Raw genomic sequence first — 26,046 nt, 5'->3', positions numbered from 1 at the left:
TTCATAATATTCTCAGTTATATTTTAAACTTACTTACTAAACAGTGTTCTTACAAGGTTTACAGACAACACTCAAACTGGGTTAATTAGTACATAACCATCTGAAAAAAGTGTTAATACATGCTGCATCAGCTTCAAGCAAAGCCTTATCAAGAGGTAAATTTTTTGTATGACATTGCTATCAAATTATGATGTATATGTAAAATAATGGCTGATTACAAGATACCATATACAAAGACTAAGATTTTAAAGAATACAATATGTTTCTGTGTGGTTAGTAAATACAAGATTAGCATAAAAAATTATATAAATAGAAAAACACATACCAACTTTATTAATTTTTGTGACTCATGATCATTAATCTCCTTATAATCAAACACTGAAAATCTCTAGAGATTTGGGGTTTTGTTTTGAAGTGTTAACTACAGACCAAAATAAAATACTTAATCTCTGAAAACTAGAAAAATTGCCCATCTGGAGCAACTAAAAAAAAAAAGGGCATGTCTGTTTTCTTTGAAGCAATGATTGCCTTGCATAAACACACTGCTTGAAAATCTGGTAAAGAATTTCAAATGGAAGAAAAACATCATTTGTTCTCTGTTACTGTTAATACATTTTTCCCCCTCTCACTTTTTAAGTCCCTTGATAGCTCTCCTAAACCCAGTTTGCTTTTGGAGCATTACATAGGACTCTGCAAACTTGTGCTTCAAAATTCACTTGCAAATCTACCTAGAGAAGAGGCCCACTAGTTCTTTTAGTAGCACAATAACAGAGAACTTTAGCACTCATAAGTAGAACAGCCTAAATGTTCCATATTTTCAGATGTCTGCAAAGGAAAAAAAAAAAAGTTCAAATTAAGAAAATCAATTGTCTCCCCCAAGAAGGTATTTTTTCCTATGCTTATCAAATTTTTTAGCTGATGGCTATTTCCAGATATGTGCCACAGGCAATAAACTGGTAACCAGTATGTTTGGTATAATCAAATTCTCATGAGCCCTTGCAACCCATACTTTCACTCTGACACATTTCAAGTATTCTTTTGACTGCCCTATTTTCATACAGTTGAGTTCCATTGTTTTTCCAGGAAAAAAACAAAATAAAGAAAAAAACCAGAAAACAGCTTCCCTAGGTGACAGCTAAAAAGAAAGCCTGGGGTTCATGTGGCCACCCAGACAAATACCAGTTGCTTTCCTTTCTACTTCATTCTGAATTTGAGGTAGCTTTCATAAAGCAACAGCAACTCTGGAACAAGAAATCCAGTATTTGTGTTAATGAAACATTCCCTTTCCACATACTAATTTAAAGCAGAATATATTAACAGTGTGCCTGCTAGTGGTAATAAAACAGCTGCATTAATGAACTAAAAATTATTTGTATTTCCATAAAGCATTAGTTTATTGTTCCACTACATGTTTTAAATTTTCCCTAAGCCTTAATGTTGTGCTCCATATAAGCTATTTTCTTCTCACCAATAAAAAAACACATGCTGCCTACATGTTTGGAAACTGTTAAAGGAGCTTTAGGCTGCTGACTTAAGACTTCACAAAAGCAGCCCAAATAGAGTTTCTTTTGGTTATTACCCATAACATTTGTGCATTTTAATGCTTGCTTCACTAGGTTTAAGTTCTCGATATGTGAACACTGAGCCTTGAAGAAATGTAAACACCTCCACTTATTTAATGTTTTACAAAAGCTTCTCCATTCAGTGCAGCACTACATAAAGTTCTTTCCAAAACAGCAGTACATCTTATGCCAAAAAATTGAAAGTCTTCCTTAAAAGCGAAGCCAGAAGTTCAAGCTATCTCCAACAAAATCGTTCATACCTGCGAAGCATAACCTGCACACGAGGCTAGAAGTGTCCACTCAGCTTTGATTTATCAGGGCTCCATCTAGGCTGTGTCTCATGGAGTGCCACAACACACTGAGTACAGAAGGATGCATGAGGCAGAGGAGGAGGAGGAGGGAGGGGAAAGGAGCAGCAGCAGGATCTCAGAACCACTGGAGCTGAATTAATGCCCAGAGGTGCAAAGTCTCCAGCCAAGCACGGCCCACTGCCTCCTCAGCACCACACATGATACATCCCAAAGTGACAACTCAAAAGCTCAAGATCAAATCCAATAAATCCTGCTCCGAAGAGCTAAGTCAGCTCATGGAAAGCAAGTCCCTTAAAATGGATACAACAGGTCGAGCAAGTAAGGTTCTGGGCAGCAGATCCATTGTCATTACAACTACTGTGTTTTGTCCATTCAAATTTGGTTTTGACATCTGTGATTACACAAGGCCACTAATAGGCTTTTCCTTACATTTTCAAATCTGCAGTAATTTTTTTTCCCTATAAATTTTAGGAAAAGGGAGCTTACAATGCCATTTCTTGGTATTTCATTCTGAGAAGTTTGTGCTAAGATTTCAGCACTACCAAGTTTCATTTTCCAGGTATCTTGGGATGGACTGCAGTGAAGTTACAGAAACCAGCATATCACCACTGTACATCACCCATTTCAGTTCCTCCCTGCTCAGATCACATCAGCTCTCCTGACCCACGGGCAGAATGGCCCAGCACAAGAAGAAATGGCAAGGAAAAAGGTCAAAGCAGAGGCAGAGCAAGGGAAAAGCCCTGTCTCCTTGCTGGCCTAATCAGCACTTCTTACTGTACAGCCCAAAAAAGACTACTGAGAACATGCCTAAGAATGGGCAGAAAACAGCTTTTGTTGTTACTAGCCCACAGCATTTTTCAGGCTAAACACCAGCTCAGCTGTGGAGGGGACCAAAGCCAAATGTTTCAGCACTTTCGGTACCCTCCTCTGCCCTTCAATAACAAAATTACAACCCTGTTGTAACCATGCACTGCTTTTCCCCTGAACTAACACTAGTTAAAATACTTCAAGGACAATAAAAGAGCTACTATTCACAGAGTAACAGTAGTGAAGTTATTGAACAGCCCTTGTTTTTGCTGCACGTTATACAAAATGATACAAGAGACCGAAAGAGAAATGAAACTCAGAAAATCAGGCATAGTAACTTCTGGTACATTTAATGTGCCACACATCAGAAACAAGTGGCATTTCAGCATGCTGATAACTTGCTCCTACCTTGTCGTTGGTGTCCAGCACAATTGTGCTGTGCCTCCATTTTGTTAAAACTATTGGTTCCTGTAGCCTCCTGTCCAGACTCCTACTCTTTATTATATCTCTCTGCTGCTGTGGTGAAGCATTATACTAAAAAAAAGAAAAATAAAATTGTAAATAGAATCTAATTCATGCAAACAAGACCTGGACATACCACTCATATGCCTAAAGAGTGCAAACTTTCAGACTCCTGATGTCACCACCCAAGGGTGTGAAAACAGCCTTGGTTTTATTTTGCATTTAGTCTTCAGAATTCTCCTTTCTCCTATAGTCTTCTCTGAATCAGTAGCTAAGACTGGCATGTTGGGATAATACTCTCAGTTGGCAGAGAGATGTTTGATTTCTCCTGCAGCATACATTGCTGATCTTGCAACCCAACAGGGCACTGAGTACCACCAAGGAATTACAGGAAATACAAGTTTCAACATTCACTCTTCATATTGCATTGACAGTACTACACCACCTGACCAGTTCTTGTGTAAGAAAAAGAAAACCTGTGATCCTAACAATATTTAGATTGTTATGATTGCCTGGTATGACTCTGACAGGAAGATTTGGGATGCCTAGGATGAGGAGACATGAGGGTGAGGATTTGCTTTTACAGAATAAACACATCAAATTTTACACAGAATAAACACATCAAATTGCTTATAAAATAATTTGCTGGTTTGGAATGTACTTACCACATACAAATGTACACATACCATAAGCATGGAAGATAAATATTTAGAAGGAAATATTTTTAACACTTAGCAGAATTGTAACAACCAAGAAGAGACCATATTTGTCATAGGTTTTCTAGTAACTCAAGAGCATGCAAACTTGCTGAGAAAATGTGAGGGTCATGAGAAGGACACAGCATTTAACCAGTTCTCACAAGTGCAGCATATTTTTCATTAATAGTGTTGCCATTTTACATCATCCCAATACATTGTAAAAAATTCTAAAAATATTTCAGACAGTGTTATACTGAAAGCACAAAAGACAACATCATTGTATGGGAGCTTTAAGTGATTTATTAAAATCTCATTCTTTTATACAGTATCAAAAGACTGAAATCTGCACATAGAAAGAAACTTAGGGCAGCATTTGTAGAGTGACATAAAGCACTAGAATGAACTAGGTAGGAAATAACAAAGAAAAGTGAAGTGTCACTTTTACCTGAGAAGGCTAAAGCAATAATCTCTGCAAGGACAAGGAGTTCTACAGTTTTGCTACTGATTCCTGCTATAAGCTTAGAGCCTCACTTGTTCAAAGACCAAACAACCTATACCTGCACATACCAACAAAGCATGGCAAAGTTTAACCTAAACAACATAAACACTAAATCTAACCAAAATTGCATAATACAGTTATATTTATTGCCCAAATAAAGAACCAGCATTACTACTGCTATAGCACTCACAATGCTTGAGTTAGCTTTGTAGGTTACTAAGAACAGAGTTAATGCTCCAATAAGCCAACAGATGCTTAAAAGCCAAATAACTTTAGCATTTTGTTACATTATTTTAATATGCACAAAACTAATAAAACACTCCCAAGTGAACGGATGTTGCAGTATTGAGAATAAAATCTGGTAGTTCATGTACATTCAGAAACAGATCAGCTATCACTGCAGAAAATCACTTCTGAGCCTGCCTTTGTTCTGGCTTCAGCACATTTCCACTCACATGACAACTGCTTCCCCACAGTGGTGAGGTTTAACCAGCTCTCAGTTTGTCTCCTTGTTAAATCCAGAGCTGAGCTGTGATAGATGCTGAAAGGACCCTAGTGCAGGTTTGCTTTCTTGTAAAGGAAATATCCACTCTGCCAGAGCTCCTGCAACCCAAACCACAGCAGCACGTGCTGAGCAACGTGCAGCAAAACTGCCTGCCAGCAAAACTAAAATCTAAATAACTTCCAGTGAAACTATGTCTAAATCACAAAGGAGGCAACAAACAGCATTCCTTGCAGCAGCTCTAACCCATTTAGGTAGGCAGTTCCAACACATTTCTTGCTATGAAACAGAACTGTTTATTTCAGAAATAGATTTACACATTACTGACACTGGTATACATTATTTATGGAAATCTTCCATGCACTTTCCATTTGAGAAACTCAAGGAATTGAAAAAACAAATATGTATTTTGAAGTAATTTATCTTGACTTTAAGTACATTTTAAAAGTTAGGATAGGGGCACAGGTGATCTGTATTTAAACGGTGCCTTTGATACTATCACAAGCCACAGGAGTTAACCTCTCTAACAAACAACCCCACCTGGAAGGGAAAAGGAACTGTAACATGAAATTCAAGTTTTACTAAACATATTTAACAAGAAAGCAAAACAACAGTATATGGAGCTCATCAACAAAGCACTGCTAACAACTCAGGAACACTTAGCTCTGTGAATCTTAGCAGATTAAATAATTTGCATTGGTGATACAAACAGCATTAGTAAACTGACAAGTCTTTAAAGGGAACATTTGACATTTTTGCCCCATTTTTTCACAATAGAAACTTCAAGTAAATCTCTTTTTCTCAATGTCTATGAGGTTTTTTGTTTGTTTTATTCATTATAAGTAGTAAAAAACACTGTGGGGAAGGGTGATGTGGAAATAAAAAGTTTTGTGTTTCTGGGCTCAAGACAAAAGTCTTCACTTTTAAAATAAATGAATTGGTCTGTAATGTCCAAACAGAACCAGGGAGAGACAGAGACACCTCTTCCTACTCCACATTGCCCAGTAGAACTCACCACCCTGGACCAGGCAGTGTGCACTGGCCAGGGAGAGGTGGCCAGAAGAAGGCTTGCCTGCTTGGGTGACACCACCCTGCTACCCTTTGCTCTGTCCCACCCAACCTCACTTCAAAAAGCCTTGCAGAACAGCTTCAGGTTGGTTCCCTGATGCTCTACAGGACCCCTACATGACAGGAGCTGCTCTCTCTCCTCCTGCATTTGCAGTATTCACCATTGTTTACCAGAAACTAGGCTGGGCTTGCCTTCCCTCAAACAAAATCTTGGTTTTACATAACCATAAGCAAGCCTTCTATGCCTAAGACTTGGCGTGATCCTGAAGACAGAGATCAGGCAAGACTGTCCTCTGCAATAAAACTGACCCATTCAAGATTACACATTGCCTGGTGGGACAACCCCTGCTACACCATGTGCCTTACCAGCATCTTCTTAGGGTGCAGTGTTCGTTTCCTAACACTAAAGCTTTTTAAAATGTAGACCACAACTCCACATTTACACACTGCTGCTCACTGGAAATCCTCCACAAACTCAGATTTGTCCCATTACAATAACCCCTCTGGCACATCACCCCATCTTGCTCCCCATTCCATTGGGAGCATCTCTTATCACACAGGGGGCACATGAGCAAATTGTTCATTCCGTGACTGCACACACCAAGCAAAACAGGGATTTTTTTGAAACAGTTCTTGCTGTAGTTCAAAGACACCAGTGGTGTAAATTTAGGTCACAGTATTCTTTTCATTGCTGAATTTGTTCAATACCTTCTCCAGCTACTTAAAGGCTTTCTTTGCTTCAGTATAAAATTTTCTAACCTTCTCAACTGGCTGAGTGATTTCTATTAAATTTTAAGCTGATATAGGGCATGGCTCAAGGCTCTGTCCCAGCCTAATTGTGGCTGAAACAAATGTAACACCTCCAAGTTATTTGTAGCAGTTGTCCCCATTCTTACAGAGATGGCACGGATCTGTCAGTTTTAAGAAACAGAAAAACTATTCTTCTTGGTTTGTGTTAGCAACAACTTCAGCCGGACAAAGGAAGTGGGTGGGCTAAGGGAGAAAAGACTGGGAAGCAACCAATACTGAAAGCTGGTAAAGACATGAAGTGAAGCATTTTAGACAACCTTACTACAATCAAATTCAAAACAGCAGCATTTAAAAACATTGTGCTACCCTAGTACCCTTTAGCACCTCATATATGTTATTTGTTATAGTTGTCCCAAAAGACTGTCTGAAATAGAAGAACCTTCCATAAATTAAGAACTACTCAGAACAAAATTACTTTCTAGTGCTCCTACTGTCCTTGGCTTTGAATAAACTTTTTTGTTGTTGTGATAGAGGTAACACCTATGTTACAGCTTTTGCTTTTCTTATAAATAGGACTATTCTTGCCCTCTTAAGGGATTTCATTCCCTTCCTTTCTCTAAGGAATGAAGATTTCTCTGCCAGAGCATGTCAGGGTGGCAGTAGCTGGAGGCCTCACCCACACAGAAGGAACAGAACCCAGGCAGAATGAGACCACTGGGACAAGCAGCTCGAGCTCAGATGTACCAATGACTGAAGACACCTCTGGATAACCCACTTTGTTCACTCTGCTGTCTTGGACATCCACTGCTTCAACTTTTAATCCTCAAGGTCACCAAGACTGCTCATCTTTGATGAGCTGCCCCAAGTCCTTGCTGATTGCCACAGGTCCTGCTGTGTGCCCAAGCAAAGGCTGGGGGAGGTGGGAGCCACTAAACCCCAGGACAAATGAGGAAGATCAGACCAGGATTTGTGAGTAGAAATACAGATATTAAAGAGAAAGGGGAAAAACCCATGACTGCCTTCTCATCCTTAACTCGGGTTTGTTTTTTTAACAACCTGTGTTGGTAAAAACCACCTGGATCTTCACACCAACTGAGGCTGTCTCAACTTTCACCAGCCAATCCCAAATTTAAGCACAAGAATGTCACTACTGCTAATGAAACTGCCTAGTTCATTGACTTGCAGTAGACTCAAACACCAGCACACAGGGTAAACTTCAAATCCAGCAGCACAGCTCAGAACAAGACAAATTTACCATAAGACAACCAAGTTTTATTTACACGTTCTTCTATTTATTTTCCTTCACCATTTAATTGCATTATATGTTTCTGACATTACCTGACCCCTGTTTTACTGTAATTTTTTCAGCTGTCATGCTCTGACAGTTTTCAGGTCTCCATCAGGAAAACCATCACCAAGTACCAGAACTGAGGCCCCTGAGCTCACCCCCCATGCTGGCAGTGCACAGAGTGAATTCACAGACTGCTGGTCCATTAACACTGCCAAAAATGAAACTCCTCCAGCTACTCCTTCCTCTGTGGATACAGCAAGGAGAGCTTATGCTGCAGGAATTTGTGAGAAGAACACAGACAATTTCAATATCACAGTCTGTAAATATTAACACTCAAACTGAATTCACTCCAGAGGCTTACAGTAGACACATTTCTCTTCCAAAGGCTACTCTTGGATCAGTGAGCTTGCCCAGAGGAAGGCCAAACATCATGCTCTTATGTCAGGTGTTGGCCTAAGAATGCATTTTGAAAATCTGAGAGATTTTTAATCTCTACTTTTTATGAGGTTATCCCCTATAACTCTTATTTGAGCTATTCATTTTGATATTTATTCGATTTCCCACATTGGGTTTGGTGTTTTTCTGGGTTTTGGGGGTTTTTTTTATGGTTTTTTTTTTTTTGGTCACTTAGGTTAACTTTTCTTGAAACTTCAGAAATTCGTGAGTTCTAACTCCTGAGATGAGTTTAATGCCCCTTACCCTTACTAAAGATTTCTCATTTGCTTAAGTCATAGAACTCCTATTAGAAAACTATGTTTCTGGAATAGGGTTGTAGCCCTTCTTAAACTGAATTTAGACAGTATTCTTTCACTAAACAGGAAATAAACATATTTTATCATGTAACTTTAAATTGCTTGTTCGTTGGGGTTTTTTGTTGCTTGTTTTGGTTGTTTTGGTTTTTTTTTTTAATAATTGGCAAGAACCAAAAACTGAATACAGCAGAATACTGCAGGTGACAAATATCAGTCCTCTGCAGGATCTAGCAGAAACTATGATTAAATTAGTATTATCCATTTTAAAGATTAATTCAGTATGTTCTTCTCTTCCTCTGCAGAAAGCTGGGTCACACTCATCATGAGCCTTAATAGACTTTTCAGCAGTTGTCAAAGCTACTGCATCTGAAACATCATTTTTAGCCAGAGGCATCCAGCTATTCCTAGATGTTATTTAAATCCACATGACTGGAGGGCTTTCTGTGAGACTGTCTAAAGTAATTTGTTTTGTAACTGTCCTCCCTTCACAAAATATACCCTCACAATTTTTAACACACATACAAGAACAGAGTGTTATTCCCAAGCATGTGCACATTTATAGTTAATTCTATTACTCTGAAGATTTTTAATGTCACAGTATTAGCTCAGCTAGTGTGCTATTTCCAGAAATCTCTGAACCATTCTTAGTTCTAATGAAATCCAGATTATTAAGAACCATCTAACAAAAGATTCTATTCTTTTTCTGGTTTATAGTATTACATGACCATGCTATTATATCACTTTATTTCACAAGATTTGGAAGGCAACATTTGTGCTAAATACACTGAGGATAAAAAAAAAACAAAATCAAAAAAAACCCACCAAACTGAGCAAGAGTAGGGTTGTTCCTAGCAACTTACTTTTCATTTAAGCAAGTGTTACAATGCTGAGATCTTTCTATGGTTTTCTCTCACTGCTCAAGGGAACTTTCAACATAGATTCTTTTTCTTCGAAGCAGTTTTGTGGTCTGAGTGTTCTTTAATTCGTTTGTTTTAAGTACTTTATAACCAGCTTCAGCAAGGTCTTTGAGAGACTAATCTTCAGTCATGCTTAATTACTCACAAGCATAACGTCTTCAAATATATAGTTACATAAACTAGCTTAATCTTTTGTTGAAATATTTAATCTATTCCACAGAATTGAAAGCTAAAAGCCAAGGATTCTGAATCTAAGAGTCAATCGCTCATTTTGTTCTGTTAACCTTATGTTTGCTGCCAGTCAAGATTTACTAGTTTCAAGAAGGAATTAAAAAGTACATTCCACCCAAATGAATTATAGGAAATAATTTTCAAGGAAAATTCCTAATATTATCTGGTCACTTTGAGATCACAAATTACAAACCAAAGGCTATGTTTCATTTTGGAAGTGGCTACTAAAACAACAGAACTCAGTCTTTGTTTAGAATCACTAACGTGCATTATTAAACAAATACTACACCCACACCCTTATGCCTCCTAATGTACCTCAGGTAATGGTTCTGGATTACCTTTGTGACTTATTCTAATTGGATTAAAGGCAATTTGCTATTTAATTCAAATCCTAACTCAATCTATTTTTGTGAAACACAATTTCCTCCAAGTCAAAAATTTCTGCACAGCACAAGTCATAGAATGAAGTACTCATGACATTATTCCCCAAAATTATTTCAATTATACATACAGAAGTAACAATTGCTTCTGGTAAAAACTGATTTTAAGACAATGGCTTCTGGTAAAACCAGATTTTAAGACTTCTAATAAATCCAGTAACTAATCAAAAGCTAAACAGCTTTTAAAACCAATAGGTACAGATGATATTGTTACATTGAGACATGTTACAAAATTTAACTAACACATCAGACTGACACAGGAGAATTCTCAAAGCTAGCTCAACTCTTCAGTGATTCCAATGCACATTCTTCTACTGACACAACAAAACAGCTTAGTATATTACTTCATTTCTAATTTTCATATAAATATTTTCTCACAAGTGCTTATGAAAGCACTACCTATTAAGGTTGCTCCTTTCTAAGTGGAAGTGACTCAAGACTCTGATTTTTATACTGATAAGACAATAATGGAGAAACATGCTTTTTCATATATTTATGCACACAGTTTTGTGTGAAACAATTTTTTTAATGGCCACAGCTTTTTATGTAGTATTGAACAATGGCAGGGAAGACATACATAACAACATCCATATGACAAATGCCCAGTTTTTTGAAGTGAATGAGAATTAAATAGCTTTAGATACATCCTCAGACTACCAAGTGTCCCCAGATCTGTCACTTCCCTACAAATTTTTATTTTCACTACAAAATTAATAATTACCAGAACACAATTCTGGTGAAACTGTGCCATCCTCAAAAATACCAAAAAAATTCTGCTGAAACATTTTTTTTTCAACACTTGTTTGCATAAGTACTTTGGAGGGTTCTAAAAATAGACTACAGTTTCTCAGTGAAGATTTCTCCTTTTTCCTATACAGGTTTTCTTCATCACAGCAAAATCACAGATACTGTTTTGCAGCCCTGCATAAAATTTTTGCTCAATTCAACAAAGACACCAGATCTCCTTTGACATATGAATAAACTACATCCATCCATTTTTCATGTCCTTTCATTTCCTTTTCCTCTTCATAATCATAAATTCCACAAAAATGCAATAAATAACAAAGAGCAATATCTGAGTCCTCCGGTGGTGAATACCTCACATTAAAGGCCTGATAGAACACATATTTAGGAAGAGGGGAAAGCCCCAAGTTGCTGAAGTTTCTTTTTTAGGTCACTCACCTTAGGTAACTCCCACTCTGATCTGGAACCATCAGCACTGTAGTAGTATGGTCTACCTTGTTCATCTGCATGTTTTATCCACTGCAGAAAGAAATGTGATGACAGAAAATGTAATCAGAGTGACAGTCACAACAGTAAATCTCTGAGACCTGAGATTTAAAGTTAATTTTTAATTAAGTGCCATCCACTTCAGCCGTGTCTAATGCACAACCTCCATTAACCAACTAAGGTTAGACTGCAATAAGAGCAACAGTTTTCAGCATCCTGATTTTTTTCTTCTGTAACTCCTCAGAAAACCGTCCAGCAATATCACAAAAGAGATTGTGATAAATAGATTTTTTTTTAAGATGCCATATCTCATTCTTATCAACATTATGTTGTCAGTTTAGGGAGGCACAATTTTTCCATCAGATCTGCACCAGGATCTCATATATAAAATTACAAAAAAACAGCTCAACCAGCAACTGCTGATGAGAGATTTATGCACTAATTGAACAACTTTTTAAAAACATCAATGGAAATATGAGATGCAGTCCCTAGAGAAATCACAAAGAAGACACTATAATTCCTGTAACCTCTTCAAGCACCTCCCACAATCAAAGACAAAAACCCATGACAACTGGGACTGGTCATGCAGAAAGAAAATAATTGTAATGAGAAAAATTCAACAAGATGATTGCAGAAAAACACAGAAACACTCACAGCAAGGCTCTTGCCTCAAGCAGGTTTCACAAGATTGCCTTTCTATAACTGTTTGTGGTAGGAAAGGCTGGTTTTTATCAATTCCAGTGCAATTAAAAAAGAAGGCTGCATATTTGCTAAATTATAGGACTGTGCTTTACAGATGTTTGTCAGAAACTGGTTAAAGAGAATAAAATTCTAAAACTGACAAAAAACATCTAACTACTTAGAAAATTCTTGCAAATAAAACTTGCCTAACTCAACTCAAGAATAGGTGCTATAAATATCATAGAGTACTGACTCAGTGAACTTCAGAAGTTAAAAAAACTCAAAATGCAACTTCAGTGAACAACTGGAAAAATGGACTGCTTTACAAATATAAAAAAATACTGTAATTTATCCTAGTGGGAGAAATTTTTGTGGCATGCCCAGAATCACAGTAAGTTGTCATTAGCAATTAGATAGTAAAAACAGGGCATAAATCTGCTGATATGGCTGTAGTTTAATCAAGAAGTTTGTCTACATCTGAAAGCAGTAGTTAAAAAAAATTGCTAATAAAGGAAATTATGAAAGCAATAAAGCAGAATTACATTCAGTTTGAAAACATCTTAACTAGAAGGTCTATGTAGACAAGAGCAGCTCTTAAAAGACAGTAAGAAAAACTTTTTGGTATGAATTCTGTTCCTGAAACATAACCAAGAGGAAGGGGGAGGGCAGGAACCAAAAACATTTTATGTGGTATGTTCATTAAATATAATCTAACACACTACTGGAAATAAAACTTCTTCTAAATAACAAAAACATCCATAAGAAAAAAAGTCAGTTCACTTGCTAAAGCTTCATGCATACTTAAAAAAACCAAAAGGAGCTAGTGCTGAGGTATGCTCTTCACTTTTGGAAATGCAGGTTTCATTTCTAGAAGTGAATTAGTGGAAAAGATTTAGAACACATGATGAGAAGAAGGAAAAAGTACCTTTTCATTAGTATAGTCATTGGTATATAAGGTTTGACCATGTTCATCCAACTCTTCTGACCAACCCTTTGGAGGAGAACCATACTGACTATCTGACTGGCTGTAACAAGAACTGTGGTCGTTTTCTTCTGATGAAAGATGCTACAAGTAGTCAGAAACATACAAGGCAGTTTTGAGAATGAAAGCGCTTTAAAATCTGAAAGATCAAAGATTATTTGACTAGAAAGAGAATAGTAATGAAAACAGGGAGTTCACGTTTTTATATCTTATGAGAGAATGAGATGCATTTTTACAGTGCAGACAATTCAAAGTATTTTCAGAATCAGATTTCACTACTCAAATTTAAACTCCAGGGGTTTTGTCTATCCAAATTTTATTCCTACAAATTTACATTACTGATGAAGAGAGTTAGCTTTAGTAATCTGCATTGCCTTAAAAAAAAAAAACTGGGAGCCCTGCTACCTCAGTTTTCTACCACCATCCCATCTACCACTATCCCTAATTTCATACCTAAATCCTTCTCCTTTTCTCAAATACATCTGGAAATACAGAAGTGATTAAGGACAACTTGAAACTCCAGTTTCACCTTCTTAGATGGCAGCATTTTACAGTATTTGTCCACTGCATCTTAAAATATTATGAATTTCCACCCTCCTCCTTCCAACTCTGATGCACACGACAAAGAGCATTGCAAAAGCAAGCCCTTCCACAAGACACAGCTAGCTGAGGTGAAAAATTGTTTCCTGAAGGTAGAAGTCAATTATTATCCTAGGAACAAGTTTGATGTGTATCGCAGAGAAAAGGTTTTACACACACATCAAACAATTTCTGTTCCCCCATAAACCTTGTTCATCCCCCTGCTAATACTGTAGTCTTATTCTAAGCATCCACTCCATGCATCAAAAAAAACCCTCCCTTCTTTCATCTCCCACAACATCTCTATGCTGTGGTCTCCTGATGAATTCTATGTAGATTTCCTTTCACAGTGTCTTGGATCCTCAGCTAGCAGAAAGAAAAATATTTAAGACACCCTGCTACTCAGAAACTAATAAAATACTATGGTTCAATAATATTGGCATAAGCATTTTAAGAAAAAATGTAAGGCAGGAGAGAGACACAATTTCAATTTTAAATAGGAAAAAACCTCTCTCAAAAAAAAATCAAGTCTTACAAAAACTACTCAATTATCAGAAACTCCCCAGTTTTAAAAAATCAGTGGGTTTAAAGACTTTATGTTTAGTGACATATCCAAATGATTTCTGTGTAGGTTTTTGGTGTTACTATTCTGAGTACCTTACCACTTGTATGACACACAGTCCTTTAACTGACCCAGTTTACCAAGTACAGGAAAACCCACAGGAAATTTTTAGACCATTAATTAAGGAACATGAAAAAATGCAAACATCCTCTACGGCTTACAAAATGTGAGCATATAAACTATGGATTAACCAGTGCTACCTCCCTTGCACACGGGGCAATGCAATGTGAAATTCTCATCTGCCAATTCCTAACCACTGTGGGGAGGGGAGTAGAGCAAAGGCAGCAGGGTAGGGGGAGTCTTCAATCCCATTTTTACACTTGCAGAATTAAGACTGAAGAGTTGCCAAGGGTGCTATTGGCCCCATTTGAACTACTGTTTCATAGGATAACTATATTTGTATACATGTACTTAAGTTTACATGGTTTAAATAGTTAAATATTAATTGCATTGATATATGGTAAATCAAAGTGGAAGACTTTGGACATTGTTATTATTACTATCTACAGAGAGTATGACCTAATAATATAATACACTGGTATTTGCCTTTTCCAAGCAGCTCCTGATACTGAAGAAACACCCTACACAGATAAAACTAAACAGAGGACCTAAAAATGAAAATTCTCCTAGAAAAACCACTGCTGTATATTAGGAATGTTAATGTGCCTATCTGCATAGCATTCATATAGTAATAATTTAGATGCTGCAAGGCTTAACTCATATCCTGTACCTTTGCAGACCTAAACTTCAACAAAATTCCTGAGTTATTACAAATTTTACCAAGCCAAGGCATTCCTTGTTCCTCAGCTGTCAGGAACAGCTGCTAAAGCTGCATGAACAGTTTATAGAACATTGGCTAAACCACTTTCCTCAGCTTTCAATTTCACTTTCAACACTTTTTCAGCATTAACTGCCTGTATGTTTTTTTCATATTGCCCAAGCTTTATCTCAAGTCTCATCCCCAGTTACACTATCCCACATTAAATAAACCCATCTTAAGCAGACAGGTGCCCAACCCTACACCTTATAAGAACTTTGCTGTGACATTAAGGAGAATTACAGAAAAGGTCCCCCACAGCATTGCTTCTATTGACATTCTTGGCTTTTTTCTGTTCATCACCAAGCACTTACTAGGAACAGCTACTGTGCCCCTTCTATCACTTCACCTTTCTAGCTTTTAACGTTACTACTACTTGTGAAAGTGAAAATAATCAGGAAGAATACTAATTAAGGAAGCTACCATCCCTTTATTACCATTTGTTTATATTAAAACAAAAACCATGAAGTGAAATCACATTCTGGACATGATTTAAAATCTAGTTTTGAAATTCAATTAAAACCCATTGCTTTTCTACAGCTGTTGGGTAATTTGTGGATGTTTACTTCACATTACGATCTCCTATCCAGGTATTAAAGGTTTGTCTTCTCTGATATTGTGACATCTCGTTCCTTTTACAGTTCAACTTAATTAAATCACTTCACTAGACAAATTCCTCCTAGCTACTGTTAAGCACTCCTTCCTCAGATACATCAACAAATCACTGCCTCTAATACATTTTATCTGTAATTTTAAAGCCTTATACACTTTCTTACAGGCCCTGTCCATAAGATTTCACTGCTTCCCCATATCCCATCCATGTAACATATAACATCCATTTAACTGTCATGACCCACAACTGTTTTCTTTGTGCCATGTCTGTGACCAGCTACTTCGGCAAATAAGGTACAATTCTGCCTCTTTTTAATTATCCAATAAAATTTGATTTCCTAGTCACAAAGTTCAAAGACCAACTATAAACTATGTCATGTTTCATATATTACTCATATATTAGAATATCTGATCTCTCAGTTCTCATTTTTACATCACCTTCCATTTTGCTACCTAATACAACACAAGCTCCTCTGAGGACAAATCATTAGAAACTAGCTTTTAATCCTTCTGCATGTACTTTTTTATTATTGAAAGAGCATAACTCAGGCTAGCATAAAAGCCAGCTTATAATTATTAAGATATATTAGCTCTAACTTTTCCTAATCAGACAAAATGTGAGATGCCCTACATTTTCCTGTAGCTCAGGCTTGGATCTCAATTTTTACTTTACATTGGATTAAATACCCAGAGGTTCCAAAAAGGAACATGAACAGTGGAGTGTGAAGCATGTTCCCAAATGTAGAACAGAAAAGAAACAAAACAAAAGAGGGGTGGGGGGAAAGACAGCTTCAAAATCAAAACATGACTGCTGGTAAATGGATTGACATGACCATGCAGTGTGTATCTCTTCTACCATATTTTGATAACCCACTCAAGACACAAATTACCTAAGTAGCTTATGCTACTGGAAATACAGACTTAGTGTCTAGTTAAAAATCAAAACATGTATCTCCACTGGTCTCACAAAGATTGAAAACTTGATAGACATAACTGTCTGATGGCCAACTTGTGATACCTGAAGCATCACAAATAAACAGAAGAACTGAGATGAAAACTTATGGGTGATTTTTATAATGTAAATTAAAAATCAAGCATTCCAAAGATGCAACCATGTGGTGAAGTGATGGTACAGATGTATGAGCAGGAGTCAGAGGGATTGCTTGCATATGGGGAGTAAGAAAGAACTCTTGCAATCCTTCCATGAAAAGAAGGAAGAACTACAACAATGAAAAATGATTACTAGGAGATGGAACTACAACAATGAGAAAGCCACTACCAGGACAAGGAGAATCACTACTCAAAGAAGCAATCTGCTTACCCAGACTAAAACCAGTCTTAGCCAGCAAAAGGACAGTCAGTGACAAATTAAGAGACCATCACCAGAGATACCAAAGGGACAGGCATAAACATTCCATCTGTTTGCCTGTTGCTGCCATTAGCCCGAGGCAAGAAAATTTGGCTATTTAAATGCTTGTAGATGTCACAGTTGCTATAAAGACCAGTGCCAAAGGGAATGAAAGGTTTCCATTTCCCTTTCTCACCTGTTCCTGTTACTGCCTTTCCAGAGGTAGACTTCTGTGACAGGCTTCCAGCAATCACAAAATTTTGAGCAGTCCACAATTCAATTTTAAAACTAAACTCTCCTTTCATAGTTTAGAGATATATATATTATATATAGAGACACTATATATAGCTGCCTCAGGAGAAAATACACCAAAACTCCAAAACTATATATATATATATATATATATATGAAAAAGGAATATAGAAGTGAAATATGTAGAAGACTTTTAGATAAATATTTGCTTTCTCTTTCCATCAGGAAACTGGTTAACCTCAGTACTGTTTGGACACACAAGAACACTATTTTAAGCATATCTAAATAGTAATATCCATCTCAACTATTTCTTTGCTTTATCTGAACCACTGCAGTTCAGATATACACACTTCACGATCAGACTTTCCCTAGCAACTGGCTGCATGGAATAAATTGGCACCTCAAATATTAGTCCAAATCATCTTTTAACATAAATAACTTCACAGTAAGCTTCAACTATCTCAAGCAAGGTCAGCAGCAAAGTTTTACCAAAAGGCTTTGCAAAAGCAGAACTTTTTCATAATGAAAAAAAATCCATTGATATACCTAAAGAATATGTTCACAATCTGAATGTAATCTAGTCAAAAGTAGCAGGATCTGCTATGGGGCTGTTTTTACACTAGCATTTTTACAAGTTGCTGCTCTTCCACACAGATCACGTACACATTCCTGTACACAAAAGCAACTCAAGAGTGAAACTGCTGACCACTTCATACCAAGACACATAACCAAAAAGACAAAGGAAGACACTCCTTGACGCCTCAAAACCAAGAGATACCAAATTCCACAACAAAAGACCATTCATATGCATTACAATCTCATTGCTTTTGATCTCAGAAGGAACTACCTCATGATCTGCATGGCTCTGGGAATCCCCTTTATTAATGCTTGCATCTCGGGCCCACCGCGGAGGTTTCCAGGTTCGCTCCTGTGATCCTCTGTTGTAGTAATAACAGCGTCCTGTTGTATCTTTATGGGTTTCCCATTCCCCATTTATTTGGACTGGAGCACTTGTAGGTAGAGGTGGAAGTGCAGACTGAGATATTTTCAGTTCTTGTAAGTTAGCATAAACTGGTGAATCAGGCCTCCCTTGGCTTGGTGGAGTAGTTGGCTATTGAGAGAAGAAATGCACTGTTAACGAGCAAATGAATTTTTGAATGCTCCCTTACAAATCAGAATGCAATAGTAAAACAAACCAACAAACTCCTTCTTTTGTTGTTAAGTACAAAAGCACAAAGGACAGCCATAAAATGCTGGGGTGTAAGAACATTAGATTCTTAATTCTAAGGTAGATATCACAAGCCATATTTATTTAATACTGAACCAATTTTTCAGCATTCCTCCTGATGACAGCTGATAATTATGTCTTACAGTGGATTTGAAATACGCTGGAATTGTCATCAATAAATTATATGCTTGCCATGCCTTGCTGAAAAATTTCTGCTTTACAGTTCATGTATTGCTCAGAAACTGTAAGTAATGTGATCTTGTTGAAGACAATACACAGCATTTCTGAGATGCCACTTGTTAGTCAAAGATTGTTCCCCAGCCTTTCCACCTCACCGCTGATACAGTGATGGTGAATGTAAAGCAGCATGGTCTAAATGGGCAGCTAAGTCAGAAAATGAGCACAATGTTGTGACTAAGAAATTCTGAAAAACACCTGGACAGTTCACCTGTATGCCTTTTCAAACATGCTTATTTGAAAATATTTTAGGCAACATCACCAAGTATTTCAATTACCCCTCTCTTCTTGTAGAAATTAAGTGGATATTCTTATCCACCTGCTTTTGTTCACATACACACACAAAAGTAGAACAACAAATACCTACAAAACACTAATGACAATTGCTTTTTAATAAATAGTTTGCTAATGTGACAGACAGCAGAAATTATGGTTTGAAGACCAAAGAACTTAATGAAACCTCAAGTACTTCCAAATGAACCCCTACAGTGTTTAGGAGAGAAATAAAGCCTCAGATGTTCAATTTTTAAAGCCTAATACAAATACGCCATGCAGTGTAAGAGCATGTGTTTTCACAAGAACTGTGATTATGAGATTGTGAAAGCAGCTAGTTATTAAACCAAATTAAAGAGTTTCCTAGTAATGCACTGCCATTTTTGTATTTTGGGGCACAATATTAGGCACCCTAAAGGAAAAACTATACAATTTATACCATCCCCTTGGTTTTAATTGAGCAGCTTTGCTGTAGGCAAGTCCTTGTGCCTCCTGTTGCTACTGCATTGCATAAAAGATCTTTTATAATGGACTTTCAAACATTAAAATCATAAGATGCTAATCTAGGCCACATCTAATCATAAATTATCAGGGTTTGCTCAGGCAAGACAGCGTATCATACCACACAATCAGATATAAACTGATTGCACCATAGGTAGAACCAAATATGGGCAATATCCACAACCAAAGGGGGAAACAGCTAGAGAGGAACTTAATGAGATTATAACGGGCATGGACTTGTTTTGCATGCCTTTAAAAGAGACAACACAGCTTACCAGATACAGCAAGTACAGTACATCTAAGGCAAACCCACAAGTGCTGAAAATAAAAAAAAATTGCAGCACTGGCAAAATCTGAAAGCCAAAATCAATCTGTATCCTCCTATACCTAATTCAAAGGAAAAAATCTGTTACAAAACTTGATAAACAGTAAAAGGGTATTGTTCTACTACCCAAGTCACACATGTTGACTTTTTTTTTGCTTTGTTTTATTTGTTTTGGGTGTTTTTGTGAGGAGGGTAGAACAGCTGCCTTTGGTAGAGAGTTGATCTTGAGAGCCCTAAAAGCTACTGTGAATGAAGATCATCCTACTGTCTTCAGGTATGATGAACCAATTCCCTGGGATGTTGGGGCAGCAATCTTGATGCCTTCTCATTCAAGAGCACAATTTCTGCCTAGGTGTCCAAGAGCCTGCAGAGCTGCACCTCCCACGTAAACCAGCCTGCCATTAAACCACAGGGTTTTTCATTGAAATGACACCACAGAATGCACAAACCTCCAGCTCCTTCCTCTCTTTTAAGGAAGTGGCAAAAATGGCACCACCAAGCACCCTGGCTGCTGCCAAAGGGGACTGGTGGCTTGAACAACCCTCACCTCCTCCTAAAATCCCTCTTTCGCACAAAGCAACAAGGCAGCTCCTCTGTCTGGCCCACATTTAACAACTACTATTTTGTTTTAATTAAGACAGCTAAGTGCCATCACTAAAAGAACAATTGTGTGTATCAATAAAAATGTTCTCCAAATAGCCTGAAACACAGAATGCTTGGTATATTTTTGCATTGGAATATTTTCTCAAGCAATAGGAATACGGCTCAGAGGGTTCACACGGAGGTTTTCAACCATTCCAGCATTATAACCAGCACAACTCCAGATGAAACTGCAGGATATGGATGTGCTCAGCCAATACTGGGAGCTCACAGCCAAAGTCAGGCAGCATACAAGCTATGTTTAAAACAGTAACACGATATGAAAGTGTGAATGAGGGATTTTCTTCTGAATGCTCAGTGCTTCCAATCTCAAGATACCGATTTCTGGTTTTCAAGGAGAAGACAGAACTTTTCTCCTGAGCAACAAACAAGACACCTAGCTGTCCTGCCCAGCCAGCTCTCCAGCTACTTTCATTCCCTGCTGTTTTCTCTTCTGACAGATTTTTCAGAGAAAACTGCAAGATTTTTGAAAGACATCTGGAAATTACTGCTTTCAGTGAAGCATTAAGAAAAAGCAAAGCCACCAGTCTGACTATAATATGCAGCTTAGCTCATAAGTACGTCTTTGAGGGATATGACTTTGTTATCAGGATCTATTTTTAATAACCTTGCAGCACACAAGGCAACTTCCTCATACCCTGAGCCATGCAATGAGGTATGTTGTTTTGTCTGGGATTTTGCTCAGTTCAACAGCACTCAACCTTACCAAGGCTAATTTTGTCAGTATCTTATTTATTGATAAGAAAAGCAGCTTTTAGCAAGTTCAAAGTTTCCTGAAATTAACATCAGTGTAGGTTCTATGCCAGCACTGGCAGGAAGGTCAATCCCCCCTCAGGCTGGGGAGTCCCACACAGGCGGGTCACAGTGCATGGCCCTGTAGGGCTGCCAGGCACTGCACCACCTCCCCCTTTCCTTCCAAAAGATCATTTTGTGAATTCACAACTGAGTTCTGCAAAATCTTGAATAATTTTAAGCCAAAAAGAAGATCAATTTAACTTTCATTTATCAAAATCATTACTCACTGATAATACATTCATAAGAATAGACAAAGCATTACCTAGACCAAAACAGTTCCTGATCACTTCCATGGGTGTATGCCCAAAACCATAGCCAGTTAAGGGAGATTTAAAAAAATGCTAAACACTAAACAGGACTTCCAGTGAGAACTTCCCTCCCTGAGGCCTTTTTTTGCACTATCAAACTGACTGCTCACAAACATGGAATTAAATCTTCCCAAAGAGACTCTTTGTGTTCTCACTACCAGAATTGCAAGAACATGTCCTTCAACATGCCCATGCATGCACGCACTAAACGCCTTGTACTCCAAACATTTCAACATTCATTTGCTATTTGATATGGATTTCAGACTTTTTCATGTTGCTTTCTTCTGCTAAGAACAGTGAAGGACTCTTGCTGGAAAAGTGATGTAGGAAAATTAGCAAGCAGAAATACTTCTGTGACACTACAATATGAATGAAAATTGTACAGCCCATTAAGCACGCTGGCAACTTCAAGAACATAAGGGCCTCTCCCAGAGCCCAGTAATGCTCTGTATAATACTGTAAAAATCTGCCACATTTAACCTCAGTCTCTCCAAAATGTCTGCTCACACTAGAACCTCGCTAATTGATAAGGAAGAGAGTTTCATGCAAGCAGGACCAAGTTTCCAGGATCAACACACAACATTCTTCAAACAGAGACTGCACACACAGCATTTTCAGAACGCAGTTTTTGTACTGGCACAGTAGGAAGCAGATATGAGCCTTTAAAAAAACACAACCTGTTAATCATTCATGAATGAACAGTCAACATTTTTAACAAAGGCCACAGATATGCTATCAGGCCTCTGGAAACCTGAACTCAGTGCAGTGGAAAGCAAATGTACACATTTCAGTAATGAAAAGTACCTTGTGAAGTGGCAGAGTATGCCAGCAACAAAAAGTCAGAAAACAAAGTTCACTTGCAACTGGTAATTACCTTTTTCCTATTAGCGAACTTAAATTCAAGACAAAAACTTGTAGAACATAACAACTGCTTAAAGAATGACTGCAATGCTAGCCTGCAAAACATGACCTACCACACATCAAATTGCTTTCACTGTGGTGCCTCTGTTTGCAGCTTCTTTTAATGCTATGAACCTGAATGTAAAAGCTTTCATTTTTCAGTAGCAGCATTCAGACCTGCTAAAAATGAAGAACCTTAAAAAAAAAAAAGGAAAGGCAAATCTCAATACTCCTTATGATGTTACAAACAACAGATTATCCATACTCATGCAAAAAAGGAGCATTATATTTAAGGAAAGTAAGGGAATACTGTCTCTGCAGCAGCAAGCTGAAGAAAGGAGAGCAGGCAAATCCCACAGCATCCTGAGACTGGGAATGAAGCATCCCAGTTCCCTCAACAACTGAGCTTCTCGCCAAGGAATTCCCACTGTCCTTTTAGGAAGGCCTGGGACTTCAATACCAGCTTTATTCAAACAGGAATGATACAAAAGAAATCTCAAAAACTCTACAGTTTCATGTTCATAAAGTGACAGCTTCAACTGGAATAATTAGCTCATCTTTTCCTTCCTCTTTCTGCTTTTGGTTTATACTTTTACAAACATGTTCTGGACACTGTTTTCTTTCTAACAGATACAGGCATTTTTACAATTTATGCCCAAAAACAGGGGAGATTTTTCAGGGAGTCCTCTACTACCTCAGGGGTGAACTGAGCAAGCTAATTTAACAAATTAATTTAACGAATTTAAACAGGAACTGAATTTTTTACACTCTAACCTTCTCCAGCATAGGCTGGATAATTCACACAGTAAGTCTAAGGAACATACAATGAGAGTAAATATTATTAGCATGTTAACAGCTGATTATAAACGTCAGACAAGCTATAGTAATGCAAATATTATTTAAGTGCATTGAAGTCCTTGTGTTAAGTTGATTTGCCATTATAAATTGGTAACAAAAAAAATTATATTGCAAAGCAATACAGAAATAAAAACATCCCATAGAAACCATTCAAATATATCTACCTAATAAAAGCCATTCAACAGTTAAAAGTGTCCCATTTAAAAATTAAGCAGATAGATTCAAAGTAATTTTTAAATGGCTAGTCAGTAACTTCCTATTAGACTGGAAACAGTTAAATTAAGCATGATTCACCTTGGCTAATTTTATCTTTCAGGAAATTTTGTATTTTACTTACACTGAACTACAGACTAAGATATTACTTCTTTCTATTACTGGAGATAGTTGCATACAATTAATTTTATTCTATATACTTCTATTAATATTTTGCTTAACAAAACCAGATTATGAAACAGTCTTAGGACGTCAGGGTTGCTAGAATATGCTTGTGTTATTTCAGCCATGTAAATGCCCTTCTGATTTAGCTCTCTCATAATACAAAAAAAAAATCCTATAGTTGATGAAAATACAAATCTTTATCTAATGCTACTGTAATCTATCAATATCTAGGTGCATAGCCTAGATATTGATAGATTACAGTAGGACTAGATAAAGCCCCTCAAACTAATTACATTTCCTTCCCTTTGTAGCCCAAAAGAAGTAACTGACATTATTTCCATACTCATCAAGATAATGATTTATTTATTTAATTGTATTGCAAAATCCTGCAGTACAAAAAGCTAAAGGTGGCTCCTTCTGCCACTCTGACAAGCACTCAGGAACAGAAATGGAAACTGGCTGCAGCAGCAGGACACAGCCTGCGACAGGAGGGAGCACTTGGCTGGGTCACCCAGTACCAGAGACCACTCCCAGATCATCCATCACAAGTGACTTATCAAAGAAAATTGATGGAAAACCATTTTTTTCCCTGCACATTCTGCAAACTTCCCATTCACATCCCTGCAGTTGCTCACTGCATGAGCAAACTATGACATATGCACATAGGAAGTTGACAGCAATAAAAGAAAGTATACTGAAGGACAGCAACAGTGATGTCAAATATTTTAAAAAACGGAAATAGGATCTTACAATTGGATCCTTTGTCAAACATGCACAAAGATGACAGTGTTTACCGTACTTGTACTTTGCCACTTGCACAATCTAGCTTCTCCCTTCCATAAAAAAGCTTTTGTCCAAGGATGTAGACAAAGCTGCTTTTCCTATAGCAGAAAATTTCAATAGCATATGAAACATTTTACGTCATACATGCTTACACAGCAAGCTTACCCCAGTTAGCAAAGAGGAGCCAAATTTGACAATGTTCAAAAGTCAGACAGTAAATTTCCTTCACTCCTTTTCCCCCTGTTCACCAGATCAAATGCTGATACTTTCAACACACATAATAAAGTTATCTGCAACCTAATTCAGAAATTTAGCCCACATCTTGAACAACCTGGATATGCCATACAGAAGAAGATTTACACATTTCTTTTTCTTCCACTTTTAGGGAAGTTAATTTCAAGTTGTTTCTTCATTTTAGCTCAATTGCTGTCAGTTCTTGAGCTCTGTGAAGCCTGCAGTACATGTCTGAATGCAGATTTGTGAATGATAAAGCTGTAGGGAATCATTTGTGATCTCTCTCAAGGATATATTCTATAAAAACCAAAATAGTACACTAAGAAAGCACAAGAAAAGCTTAGCTTGACTTCTCCAGTGAAAAATTATTGGTACTAGGCCAATAGGTACTGCTTTTCAGATGGCAAGTATCACAAGAACACAATAAGCACTTCAGTAGTTTTAGAACTGTTAAAGCAGAATAATCTCTTGAAGTTTCAGAAGTAGTGGAGACTCCTCACTTATCAAAGCATTTACTGTTTTAACTGGTTTAATGTATAGCTGTACATCTCAATTGCCTCAGAGATGTGAAAGTATTCTTAAAGGCAGATTATTAAGATCTTCATGGAACACTTCAATCCATAACACTTGTATCCATTCCAGAAACACAGCAAGTCTAAGAAGTTAGCTCCTATGAAATATTATTGTGGGCATAGTGTAGAATGGTATGATTTGAACTCATAATAGCCTAAAGGTCACGGAAAAGTTTCCATTACTGTCACTTCAAACTGAATAGCAATTTTTTCTACACTTTACATTTTCAAAAGTACAAAACCCATAGCCTTTAAGTGTACTTTTGAGGTCCAGTGCTTACACAAAGCAGTGTAAAGCCAGGAACCCATGAAACTGCAGATGGGAAAGTAAACACCACCTCTGATAAAATTCCCAAGTTACTGAAGTTGTACTGAGCAAGCTCAAAAACCTAAAAGATAGCTTGAGAACCACTTGAACGAACAGAATGAAGTCTAAATACTACCACACACAAGTCACCAAAACCCCATCATTCAGTTGAGCAAAAACTGTAATATTCTTCTATTAGAAAGAGAAGGAAGAGCCCAGAACAATTAAGAAACTCTATATGTGCATGATAATGGTTCACTTTCACAATAGATAG

The 26,046-nt window shown here is 37.3% G+C and overlaps 1 protein-coding gene across 9 annotated transcripts in view; it reads right to left on the bottom strand.

The window, feature by feature from the left end:
- ARHGAP12 (Rho GTPase activating protein 12) overlaps positions 1-26,046 on the bottom strand; it is a 75,185-nt gene that overhangs the window by 24,537 nt on the left and 24,602 nt on the right. For 6 of the 9 annotated variants that reach the window (XM_030228547.2, XM_030228552.2, XM_030228531.2 and 3 more), the window contains exons 3-6: positions 18,261-18,524; positions 13,127-13,267; positions 11,473-11,553; positions 3,089-3,214 (exon numbers count right to left, since the gene is read on the bottom strand). In XM_030228547.2, the coding sequence (XP_030084407.1) occupies positions 3,089-3,214; positions 11,473-11,553; positions 13,127-13,267; positions 18,261-18,524 (612 nt within the window). The remainder of the gene's footprint in view (positions 1-3,088; positions 3,215-11,472; positions 11,554-13,126; positions 13,268-18,260; positions 18,525-26,046) is intronic. The other 3 variants (XM_050970803.1, XM_050970802.1, XM_050970804.1) reach the window with 3 other exon arrangements.

This window comes from Serinus canaria, chromosome 2, assembly GCF_022539315.1.
Source record: "Serinus canaria isolate serCan28SL12 chromosome 2, serCan2020, whole genome shotgun sequence".
Classification (NCBI taxonomy): domain Eukaryota; kingdom Metazoa; phylum Chordata; class Aves; order Passeriformes; family Fringillidae; genus Serinus; species Serinus canaria.
Note: the sequence above shows the minus strand (reverse complement) of the source record. Positions and strands in the feature narration are given on the sequence as shown.